Here is a 12,579-nt window from a genome sequence, read left to right as displayed (position 1 = left end):
CAGCATGAAAGCCCCCCTGTCAGCCCCCCCAAAAAACCTGAGATCTAGAACAAGATAGGGGTGGGGTACGCACATATAAATGACCCCCTTGCACAAAGAAAGCCTCTTTTATTCTATTAAGACAGTGGCTCTCAACTCCAGTGTCTGGAGGGGAAACACTTTGTGGGAAAACCTAGAAATCACAGAAAGCTGAGAGCATGAGGAGGCTATTCCCCCTCATGCCATTTAACTGGATGGGGGATATTTCTGTTTTCTCTTTCTCCTCTAAAGCTTTTGAGATGAGAGAGCTTCTATGGCCTCCAGCTGGGCTTTTTCTCTTGGTGGGTGTTTTAGCATTTATTTCAGAATGGCACGTTTTCTGTTCCAGGGGCAAGAAAGAGCCTTTGACCGAACATTCAAAGGCTGTGCTTGAAATTGCAATGAAATCAAACCAAGGACTCATTCTTGGATACAGATGTAGATATAGCTGCTTTCTCTTTGCATGCATATTTGTGAATGTGTGTGTAACTCACAAACATTCAAGATGTTACGAAAAAGGAGCAATGCTGCAGCGTGCTCCAGGTGGCTGGAAAGCCAAACAGGATGTTGATAAATGGGACTGTACCGTGGGAACAAAGGGACAGCCTATTCAGTGTACTGAGCACCGGATGTTAGCTCAGAGTGTCACATGATCTGTACTGGAAGTACATGGGTGGAGTTTTTCTCTCTCTGCTGTTGGAGTTAAGAGAGTACAGACACGATTCTCTGTACTGCTGGAAAGACAGGAATAAAGGCATGTGAATACATTTCTGTCTGTCTCTCTCCCCTCCCTGGGGATGGTAGGGGAGGAGTGGTGTGTTCTTCTCACGTTGAGAAGGATCGCCGATTGAGATCTCGCCTGATCTTGCCGGGAGTCGCAGACAGGGAGGTCAACAAGGATTCAAGCCGGGCACCTGGAGGGTGGCCAATTCCTCTGACTTTTGGCTTGAAACCAACAACTGGTAGCAGAGGATGGTTATCTGATCCATGGGAATCAGCATGAGAGATGAGAGGTCGATGGATTGTTGCCATCCTCTGCACCAAAGAAGAAGATAACGTCTGCGTGCAGCCAGAAGCTCAACAGACGGCTGGACACCGAGAGGGGGTGTTTTCCAGGCAACGGAACCCCAAAGGTATGCTGAATTTCGGGCTAAAAAGTGTGAACGCAGATTGATTTATTCTCTGGTTCACGGGAGCTGCGTTTGGAGAAACAGCTCTGAGAGCAAAGGCTTGCATACCAGGAATTATTGTGGTTGATAAGATTTCCTGTCTGAAGAAAAGTATGCACAGTTGCTAGGCAACGACAGTCAGTAGGCTTGGAAAGTTACTGACTGGCTCAGTGAGAGCGTGAGAAGTCAAAGTTTGTTTTGGCTATCTACGCAGCTGTGCAAGGACTTTAAACAGCGTGCAGTTTGCCTGCCAGTGAAGGCAGTAAACAGCCCAAGAAGAGACTTTTGGATTTTACAGCCTTGACTGTAAGAGCAGACACTTGGATTCAGAATGGATGCCAAAAAGTGGGGAGGTTTACCCTATCCACCTCCCCTGACTAATGACAATTATTCATCTTGGTCTATAAAGATGAAGGCCCTGCTGCAGAATCAGAGGATCTTTGAGGTGATTGAGAACCCCATCCCTGCAGCACCAATGCGAGGTTGGGAATCACAGAATCTAAAGGCCAGGACGGCTATAATTCTGTGTGTCTCAGATAGCCAATTGGTGCATATTCAGAATTTAGAGTATGCGCGAGAGATTTGGGAGACGCTGCGTAGAACACATCAGAGGGATGCTGGTTCTTCAGCGTTGCTGTATTTTGAGAAGCTGACCAATCTGAGGCTTGCGCCTGATGGAGATGTTCAAGCGCACCTGACAGAGATGAAATATCTGCGCCAACAGATGGTGGAACACGACCGCCTTGCTGCACTGGAAGTAAAGGACAGGGGGAGGGAGGAACGGAGTTCTAATTCCCCCACCGATGAGGCTACTGGAGAGAATGCTGTAGCTTTGAACGTTGTCCAATGTCACAATTGTGGACAGGCTGGGCATCTTCAGCGGAACTGTAAGAAGCCACGCCAGCCAAAAGGAGCTAAGGGCCGCTCAGCAAAGCCTGAGGCATCAGGCAAAGGTCATACCAAGCCTATGGTGAAACCTGCAAAGGCTTTGATGGCGAAAGGAACCACGCCAGATGTTAGGAACTCGTTTGTAATCGACACTGGAGCGACGGTTCATATGTCCCCACACAAAGGACTCTTTTCAACGTTTAAGAAGCAAAGCTTCGCTGTGAAACAGGCCAACGGTCAGGAGCTGGAAGCGACCGGGATAGGGACTGTGTATCTTAAGAGTCTGAACTTGACTATAAACAATGTTTACTTGGTTCCTGAATTGAAGTTCAATCTGCTGAGTGTTTCGCAGATTGCAAAGAAAGGACTGAAACTGTCCTATGATGCTGAGAGCTGCAAGATCTTCAAAGATGGAGAGTTGTATCTTTCTGCCAAAGAGAAAGATGGACTGTATTTGTTGACTTATGCACAAAGTGATTACATGGAATGTAATTCATCTGTGTCTAACCTAATTTCTCTCGCAGGTGTGACCAAAAAGGACACCAAGAAGGTGACCGGGGCCGGCAGAGCGTTTCAGCGGGTGTATGCTGATGTGATTGGTCCTCTAGCACCATCTAGAGGCAATGCAAGATTTTATCTTGTGTGTGTGGATCATTTCTCTAACTTTGTCTGGATTTATGTGTTAAAAAGGCCACAACAAGCCTTAGAAAGGTTTCAGGAGTTTTGTGACAAGGTTAAAAATATGCATGATGCTAACATTGATTGCCTTTTAACAGATGAGAAGCAAATTTTTCTTTTACAGGATTTTCAGGAGTTCCTGCAGAAGAAAGGGATAAGACACAAGGTTGCTGTTTCAGCAGAAGCGTGGAACAGGGGTGTCTGTGTACGGGTGAACAAAGAATTGCAAAAGGGGATGAATGCGCAATTGCTTAGTTCACATCTGCCACATGAGTTCTGGGCTGAGTCGCTAATGTCGTTTTGTTATATGTGGTTGAGAAAGGTTTCAAAAGAGTTAGGAAGTTCTCCTTTTGAGAAACTGTTCCATAGAAAACCTTCTGTTGCCCATTTCAAGGTTTTTGGGTCTCATGTGAGGACAGAAGCTCCAGGTGGAGTAAAGAATGCCAGAGGCATTTTTGTGGGATATGAAAAGGGTCTCTACAGAGTAATTTTGTCTGAATCTGGTCAGGTGATGCTCACAAAATTTCTAGAGAGTACTCCTGAACAGGAGAGAGTGATAGTACACACATTTCCCACAGAGGACAATTCAGATGATGATGATGATTTTACAGATTACAGTGGTACTGAGAGCGACAGTGATAGCTCAGAGAGCTCAGTTGTCACAGTCATTGAGAGGAAATCTCACACAATGGATAGGCCTTCACAGGTGAAGGATGAACCACTGTTTACTATTGGAACTGGTTCTCCAAAGAGTCCTGAGACTGAACCAGTGAGCAGAGAGGATCAGCACCTCATACGAAGGTCTGAGAGAGTTACAAAGGGTGAACCACCCAAGAGGTACTCAAAAGAGTTTGCTAACTTAGCTGTTGCATGTGTTGCTGTTGTACACAACCGAGGACAGGTTGGAGCTGTGTCTAAGTCAGAGACAAAGACACAACAGGGAGTTGCTAGCCAAGGTAATGCAGATGCACTCATTCCTTGGAAGCCAGACAACCAGAGAGGTACACTGGGGAAACCAGTGGCGGGGAGTTCCAAGGGTGGAACTGTAACAACAGGGGAATGTTATGTGTATAACAACTCTTTGTTTTCTTCTCTGGATCACGCTCTGCTTGCCGCAACACGCATTGATTCTTTTGGGGGAGGATGTTACGAAAAAGGAGCAATGCTGCAGCGAGCTCCAGGTGGCTGGAAAGCCAAACAGGATGTTGATAAATGGGACTGTACCGTGGGAACAAAGGGACAGCCTATTCAGTGTACTGAGCACCGGATGATAGCTCAGAGTGTCACATGATCTGTACTGGAAGTACATGGGTGGAGTTTTTCTCTCTCTGCTGTTGGAGTTAAGAGAGTACAGACACGATTCTCTGTACTGCTGGAAAGACAGGAATAAAGGCATGTGAATACATTTCTGTCTGTCTCTCTCCCCTCCCTGGGGATGGTAGGGGAGGAGTGGTGTGTTCTTCTCACGTTGAGAAGGATCGCCGATTGAGATCTCGCCTGATCTTGCCGGGAGTCGCAGACAGGGAGGTCAACAAGGATTCAAGCCGGGCACCTGGAGGGTGGCCAATTCCTCTGACTTTTGGCTTGAAACCAACACAAGACACCGTCCATAAGTGAAAGGAAAACAGTGAAAATTTGCAGATTGACCAGAAGCAGAGTGGAATATATATTTTATTACTTTCTTCTTCTCCTTCTTCTTCTTCTTCTTCTTCTTCTTCTTCTTCTTCTTCTTCTTCTTCTTCCTTGCATTCTATTTTTCCTTCAAAGGCTCATAGTGACAAGGTAGGGAACTCCCAAGACTTGCAGAAAAAGGGGCGCAATCGACCCCCTCTTCTTTCTTCCCAGTTTTCTGAAGCTAGCTCATGAACTGTTTTCATGTTTCATGTCCTGAGCATAGTGCAAAGCACACTGCTTGTACGAATGTGGAAGCAAGCAATTCCCACCGATTATCTCTCTAATACCTGCCTCCCTCTCCCCACCCACCCAATATCCTGTTCCTCTTTTGTTGCTAATTGAACTGATAATTGAACTGGGAGGAAGGACTTGCCTTGTCAAAGGCTTCTCCCTTCCAAGGAGGGTTGCTTTTCCCAAGATGGCACCACCTTGCCATGAAGCAGCTGTTTCAGCAAGCACAGAAGGCTTCCTCTTGTTTCTAGGTCATTTGTTTCATTCATGAATCGCTTCCGATAAAACATTCCCAAGACCATTTGTTAGATCTTCCTACCTTTAAGTCCAAAACTGTTGAAGGAGCAGCATCACCAATGGAGGAGGAAGTGGTGTGCAGGAAGGGAAGAGACAGGGATGAGGGAAGGATGAATAGAGAAAGTCGTGGGCCTGTGTGTAGCACAGAGAATGATAAATGAATGGAGCATATGAAGCAAGTGTGTAAGAGAGGAAAGGTACATTGGTACCTCAGGTTACATACGCTTCAGGTTACAGACTCTGCTAACCCAGAAATAGTACCTCGGGTTAAGAACTTTGCTTCAGGATGAGAACAGAAATTGTGCTCCGGCGGCATGGCAGTAGCAGGAGGCCCCATTAGCTAAAGTGGTGCTTCAGGTTAAGAACAGTTTCAGGTTAAGTACGGACCTCCGGAACGAATTAAGTACTTAACCCGAGGTACCACTGTACATTAATATGGGGGGAAGTAGCTGGTATGAACATGCTTTGGAGTGAATGGCAAATCGCCACAGAGAATGAATTGCAATGAATTTTATAAAATGCGCATCTGTGAATTTTAATGGGTTACCTTTTGTTTTACAGTCATACCTCGGGTTACAGACACTTAGGATTGCGCTATTTCGGGTTGTGCACCATGCCGAACCCAGCAGTACCGGAATGGGTTACTTCCGGGTTTTGGCGCTTCTGCACGCGCAGAAGGACCGAAAAGCAACCCGCGTGTGTGCAGACGCGGCACTGCGGGTTGCGAACGCTGCGGGTTGCAAACGCTGCAGGTTGCAAACGTGCTTCCCGCACAGATCATGTTCGCAACCCGAGCGTCCACTGTATAGGCAATGTACTCTGTGTGTGTGCATAACACACAAATAGACACAGTCTCGTGAAAACAAAGTGACTGTGATCTAAGCTTTTATTGGCTTTACTGTGTGTATGCAAGCTATGTTTAATGGAGGGAGGGAGGCGCTTCAGAGAGCAGTTTGCAAACTGCTCTCTGAAGCACCTCCCACTCTACTTGAAACAGCTCATCTGGGCTGCCTGCCCTGCCCCTCACTGCTTGCTTGCTTGCCCGCCTGCCTGCCTGCCTGCCTGCCTGCCCTGCCCCCTCACTGCTTGCTTGCTTGCCCGCCTGCCTGCCTGCCTGCCCTGCCCCCTCACTGCTTGCTTGCTTGCTTGCCTGCCTGCCTGCCTGCCTGCCTGCCGGTCTGTTGTGATGTAGGAGTTGCCGTGGCCACCTATTGGTAGCCATGTGAACTGCAGCATGACAACCGTCTTATAATTTTATCTATAGTATGATACCTACAGATCAGGATAGGCTTTTGTGGAAAGTGCCATAAAACTTTCTGTTGTGTTTGTTGGAGTAGACCTGACATGGCTCCCCCGCTGGAGACATAGTATTTATGGCAAGCTGGCACAAGCATGCCTGCCTCTTGATGGTTGAGACATTGAGTGTGACTTGCATGTGTGAGCAATCCATCTCATGTTAAAACACCACACAGTCTTTTATCCAGGCCGTTGATTGGTTGGGTGTCTTTCTGTCCCCTATTTGTTGTTTTGCCTTTTGTTGTTTTTGTGGTTTTATTTTATGATATTTCTGGAAACAGCTGAATATATTTTAGTTTGTTGGTAAGCTTTTCCTGCTGGGTTAAAAGGCCTGTGCCTTTTCTGTATTGTGTGAAAACCTATCATTAGTTGATGATTTTTTGTACTGTTTTAGTTGTTTGTATGTAAATTGTCTTGAGACCAATGAAGAAGGCAGTTATTAAATAAATAAATGATAATATAAGCTGTGGTTTTATTTATTGGTCGTTTGCTTTTGTTTTTACATTCTTGTGACCCACCATGGTGAAGGTAAAGGGTAAAAGGGCAGTCTGTAAGTAGAAATATTTTCCCCGCACCCTACCTTACCTCAAATGACATACTTTTCCATTGCATCCTTTCACCCATCCTTGAGAATTCCCCCCACTGGCATTCATTTGTTAACTGGTCCATAGGTTTCAGAGGTGTGGGAAGTCATGATACAAGCGCTAAAATGCCCTTCCTCACTGAACTCACAAAAACACAACACTGCTTTTTCTGGCAGTCCTCCATCTTCCCTTAAGGGCTCCCTACTTGGTCCACAAGTCATCATGAAACATATATTGAAATGGATGTTTAAATCCCTGTGAAAGTTTCAAATAAAGCTATGCCTTTTTGATTAAAGGGAGATAAAACGGAAAGCTAGAAAGAAAAGGACTTTGCTCGCTGTCCTCAGGAGGAGTTCACTGGAAGCACACTTAATCAGGCAGAACCACTGAGCTAATCATAAACAAAAAAGTTTTTTTTAGTGTATAATCAGGTAGAAAATATACATTTTAAGCAGTGCAGCCAAGGTTTACTCCCATATGTCAGCAGTCGAAAAACAAACTGTGGGTTTATTTTTTTAATTTCCAACTTAGAAATCTTTTTGTTCTCCAGTGCAAGATGTGTGCATGTTTCTGTTATTTTAGCTTGACTCGTTCTGAAGCCACGGGGCAGGTCAGAACAGCCCCATCAGCATGTCATGGGAAATGGCAAATTGCTGCACTCCATTTGGATTAAATGTTACTGAAGATGAAAACGGCACTTCAGGTGCTGTTTTGAAATCCTCCAGACCACTCTGGACTGTGTTGCCTCAAGAGGCGGGTAGAGCACCACAGTGTTTGAAATGTTGAAGGACAGCCTCTCTCAGATGCTGTCTAGGGAGAAAAGCAATGACAAACCTAGACAGCATCTTAAAAAGTAGAGACATCACCTTGCCAACAAAGGTCCGTATAGTAAAAGCTATGGTTTTCCCAGTAGTGATGTAAGGAAGTGAGACCTGGACCACAAAGAAGGCTGAAGAATTGATGCTTTTGAATTATGGTGCTGGTGCTCTTGAGAGTCCCATGGATTGCAAGAAGATCAAACCTATCCATTCTGAAGGAAATCAGCCCTGAGTGCTCACTGGAAGGACAGATTGTAAAGCTGAGGCTCCAATACTTGGCCACCTCATGAGAAGAGAAGACTCCCTGGAAAAGACCCTGATGTTGGGAAAGATGGAGGGCACAAGGAGAAGGGGACAGCAGAGGACGAGATGGTTGGACAGTGTTCTCGAAGCTACCAGCATGAGTCTGACCAAACTGCGGGAGGCAGTGGAAGACAGGAGTGCCTGGCGTGCTCTGGTCCAGGGGGTCACAAAGAGTCGGACACGACTAAACGACTAAACAACAACAACAACAACGGTATACCTTGAGACCGATTTGTCTCCCTCATGGGCGACTTGCGCCAGTTTCAGGAAACCACAGGAGGCAAGAGTGCTCTTGTGCTTGAATCCTGTTTGCAGGCTTTCCACGGGCATCTGGTTGAGAATAGGATGCTGAAAATAGATGGGCCATTGAACTTCTCCTGCAGGGCTCTCCTTAAGTCATTATGGGGCAATGCTAGCTTCTCAGCAGCAGTGTTGCTGCCACTTACCAGGAAGAAGTGAGGAGGCAGTGGGGAGAGCCAATAGAGCGTTCCACGTAACACCGGTCTTGAAAGACCTACACTGGCTCCCAGTACGTTTCCGATGACAATTCAAAGTGTTGGTGTTGACCTTGAAAACCCTAAACGGCCTCGGTCCAGTGTACCTGAAGGAGCGTCTCCACCCCCATCGTTCTGCCCGGACACTGAGGTCCAGCACCGAGGGCCTTCTGGTGGTTCCCTTGCTGCAAGAATCCAAGTTACAGGGAACCAGGCAGAGGGCCTTCTCAGTGGTGGCACCTGCCCTGTGAAACGCCCTCCCACCAGATGTCAAAGAGGAAAACAACTACCAGTCTTTTAGAAGACATCTGAAGGCGGCCCTGTTTAGGGAATGTTTAATAGATTATTGTATTTTAATATTCTGTTGAAAGCTGCCCAGAGTGGCTGGGGAAACCAGCCAGATGGGTGGGGTATAAATAATAAATTATTATTATTATTATTATTATTATTATTATTATTATTATTATTATTCCTGCTGACGTACCCACACCACACCTGCCCCAGTAAGTGGCCGCGAGACTGCTGCCACGAACCCAGTGTATCTGCTCTGGGAATCATGATGCGAAAAGTGATCTGGAGTTCCAAGTCAACGCATTAGATTACAGCAGTTCTCAACCTGTGGGTCCTCGGATGTTGTTGGACTACAACTCCCATCATCCTTGAGCTCTGGCCTTGCTAGCTAGGGGTGATGGGAGTTGTAGTCCAACAACATCTGGGGACCCACAGGCTGAAAAAGCCTGCATTAGAAGTACATCAAACTCAATACGATTTAGCACACACGTGGGGAACCTTTGTCCATCCAGATGTTACTGAACTGCGATTCCCATCATAGCTGGCCATTGCTGGAGCTGAGGTTCTGCAGTGTTTCGCTTTTACAAACTGACGCTCTCTGTTTCTTTCCCCCCAGTGCCTGCCGAAAACTTTTTGTACACCTCTTTGGGAGGAGACACATCCATCGAAGGAGTGGATGATGCAGACGACTTTGAGAAAACCAGGCATGCCTTCACTCTGCTTGGTAAGGGATTGTTTAAAAGATGACTTGGATGGTTTCCCAGTGGAACATTTGGATGATATGGCTGTCCTTTGCAGAAGGTGCTGCATAACCCCCCAGGAGCTTTAATGTGATCTCATGACCCTTGAAGGCATTTGGGTGTGGGTGTGTACATGCACGCAACCGCAACACACCCAAACACACACACCTAGTCAGCTTTACCTTGCTTGTCTACCTATTTCATAGAATCCTAGAATCATAGAGTTGGAAGAGACCACAAGGGCCATCAAGTCCAACCCCCTGCCAAGCAGGAAACACCATCAGAGCACTCCTGACATATGGTTGTCAAGCCTCTGCTTAAAGACCTCCAAAGAAGGAGACTCCACCACACTCCTTGGCAGCAAATTCCACTGTCGAACAGCTCTTACTGTCAGGAAGTTCTTCCTAATGTTTAGGTGGAATCTTCTTTCCTGCAGTTTGGATCCATTGCTCCGTGTCCGCTTCTCTGGAGCAGCAGAAAACAGCCTTTCTCCCTCCTCTATGTGACATCCTTTTATATATTTGAACAAGGCTATCATATCACCCCTTAACCTCCTCTTCTCCAGGCTAAACATGCCCAGCTCCCTTAGCCGTTCCTCATAAGGCATCGTTTCCAGGCCTTTGACCATTTTGGTTGCCCTCCTCTGGACACGTTCCAGTTTGTCAGTTTGTCCAGTTTTATTTAATTTGAATAATGCTTTGCAGGCATATGGCTATTCATGCATTCCTCAACATGGCAATTGATGTTGCCATGCTAGTCAATGAATTGGTTAAATTAGTAGATGATTCACTCCAAAGATTTTTAATCAGACCGCAAGTTTGTTAATTCATTTTAATAAAAGTGTTTGCAAAAATCTATGGCTGAGAAGAGGTATACACACCACCGCCCTAGTTTCCTGCAAGGGAGGAAATGCTTCTAAGATGGTGCTTCCTGGAATATGTGCAGATATTGGTTAAAAATATTATATATGCTTTTTCTTCAAAAAATTATTTACTCATAAGCATATTTGTGCCGATTACTCAATTCATTATAATCCGTTTTAGTTTGTGCTGAATCCGAGTGTCTGTCCATCTAGCCCAGGCATAGGCAAACTCAGTCCTCCAGATGTTTTGAGACTACAGTTCCCATCATCCCTGACCTCTGGTCCTGTTAGCTAGGGATGATGGGAGTTGTAGTCCCAAAACAGCTGGAGGGCCAAGTTTGCCTATGCCTGATCTAGCCCAATAGTGGTTGCCTATCAGTGTTTCACAAACTTGGGTCCCCAGCGGTTGTTGAACTACAGTTCCCATCCTTGACCACTGGTGCTGCTAGCGAGGGATGATGGGAGTTGTTGTCCAACAGCAATTTTGCACCTGTTATTCCAAATTTTGCACCATTGAATTGGTTTCTGTCCCCTGTATAGATTATGCAAACTGGGCGGGATATCATAATTTCTCTTATTTTGTATAAGTCTTTTTTTGCTTTGCATAGTGGGTGGTGCTATATTACCCCCAAGGTACCAAAAATTAATTCAGGCCCTTCTCTGACTTGAGATTTGAACAGGCATTGCCCACACATTCATGCATATGCTTGGAACCAGGAGAGCTGGAAATAGGAATGTTGTTACTGCTGTTATTTTAAGGCTGAGGTTCTTAGGGCAGGAGCAGGAATCACAGCCTATGGATCTCCTGCAGCCACGTGAAAGCAATTCTCCAGGCACATTCCCTCTGTGAAGACTGGATATTGGTTGTTTCTTTCAGGAGTGAAGGATTCCCATCAGTTGGCCATTTTTAAGATACTCGCTGCTATCCTGCACTTAGGAAATGTGGACCTTCAACCAGAACGTGATGGAGAATCCTCCAGTATATCAGTAAGTTCTCTGCGTTGTTGCTGCTGTTGTTATAAATAATAATAATAATAATGGTAGCAATTAATTAATTAATTACCTGTCCTTCACCTTGAGGCCCCAGGACATGTCACAACAATTAAAACACAATACAGTCATACCTCGAGTTGAATGTGCTTCAGGTTGAGCTCGTTCGAGTTGCGCTCCGCGGCAACCCGGAAGTAACGGAGCGTGTTACTTCCGGGTTTCGCCGCTCGCGCATGCGCAGGTGCTCAAAATGACATCACGCGCATGCGCGGAAGCAGCAAAACGCAACACGCGCAGACGCACCGTCACGTCTTGCGTTCCGTTCGGGATGCAAATGGGGCTCTGGAATGGATCCCGTTCGCATCCCGAGGTGCAACTGTGTTAAAAACAGTTTAAAACAACAATACAATCTCAGGAATACGGTAAACATGGAAGAGGCCATTTGTGCCATTTGTTTTGTCCCCAAATTCTGATAAAATAATTTAGGGCTCTTTCGGGATTGTGCTACAGCTATCCCACTCGCCTAAGTTTGCAGGATAGCTCAGTCGGTAGAGCATGAGACTCTTAATCTTGGGGTCATGGGTTCAAGCCCCCCCCCCACTGCTGGGCAAAATATTCCTGCATTGCAGGGGGTTGGACTAGATGACCCTCGGGGTCCCTTCCAACTCTGCAGTGCTGGGATTCTATAAGTCTGGGGAGCAGCTAATTTTAGCTGTGCAGTTAGAGAACCGAAGTCTCTTGTATTTCCCTCCTTATAAATGTGTAGGTTAAGCATGGGGAAAGTATTCAGAGTGTGCTGGTCCTTAAAGCAGCATCCGTACCTCCCAAATAAAAATGCCTGAACAAAACACAAGCTCATGAGTAACACATCTAAAAAAAAAGGAATCCACTCTAAAGTTGTACTAGAAGTTCCACTTTCGTCTCTTACGTGCTTCTTATTCAAGCAGTATGAATACAATAATATAAATGGTGGCGCTGTGGTCTAAACCACTGAGCCTAGGACTTGCCGATCAGAAGGTTGGCAGTTCGAATCCCTGCGACAGGGTGAGCTCCCGTTACTCAGCTCCTGCTCCTGCCAACCTAGCAGTTCGAAAGCACGTCAGTGCAAGTAAATAAATAGTGCAAGTAGATAAATAGGTACCGCTCTAGCGGGAAGGTAAATGGCGTTTCCGTGCGCTGCTCTGGTTCACCAGAAACGTCTTAGTCATGCTGGCCACATGACCCTGAAGCTGTACACCGTCTCCCT

General features: G+C 46.1%; 1 protein-coding gene across 5 annotated transcripts in view; it reads left to right on the top strand.

Moving 5' to 3' along the window:
- Positions 1-12,579, top strand: part of MYO5B (myosin VB) — a 291,515-nt gene that overhangs the window by 162,006 nt on the left and 116,930 nt on the right. For all 5 annotated transcript variants that reach the window (XM_053408482.1, XM_053408479.1, XM_053408481.1 and 2 more), the window contains exons 8-9: positions 9,358-9,465; positions 11,221-11,330. In XM_053408482.1, the coding sequence (XP_053264457.1) occupies positions 9,358-9,465; positions 11,221-11,330 (218 nt within the window). The remainder of the gene's footprint in view (positions 1-9,357; positions 9,466-11,220; positions 11,331-12,579) is intronic.

The sequence above is a fragment of the Podarcis raffonei genome, chromosome 11 (genome assembly GCF_027172205.1).
Source record: "Podarcis raffonei isolate rPodRaf1 chromosome 11, rPodRaf1.pri, whole genome shotgun sequence".
Taxonomy (NCBI): domain Eukaryota; kingdom Metazoa; phylum Chordata; class Lepidosauria; order Squamata; family Lacertidae; genus Podarcis; species Podarcis raffonei.
This window is presented reverse-complemented; position numbering and strand designations above follow the sequence as displayed.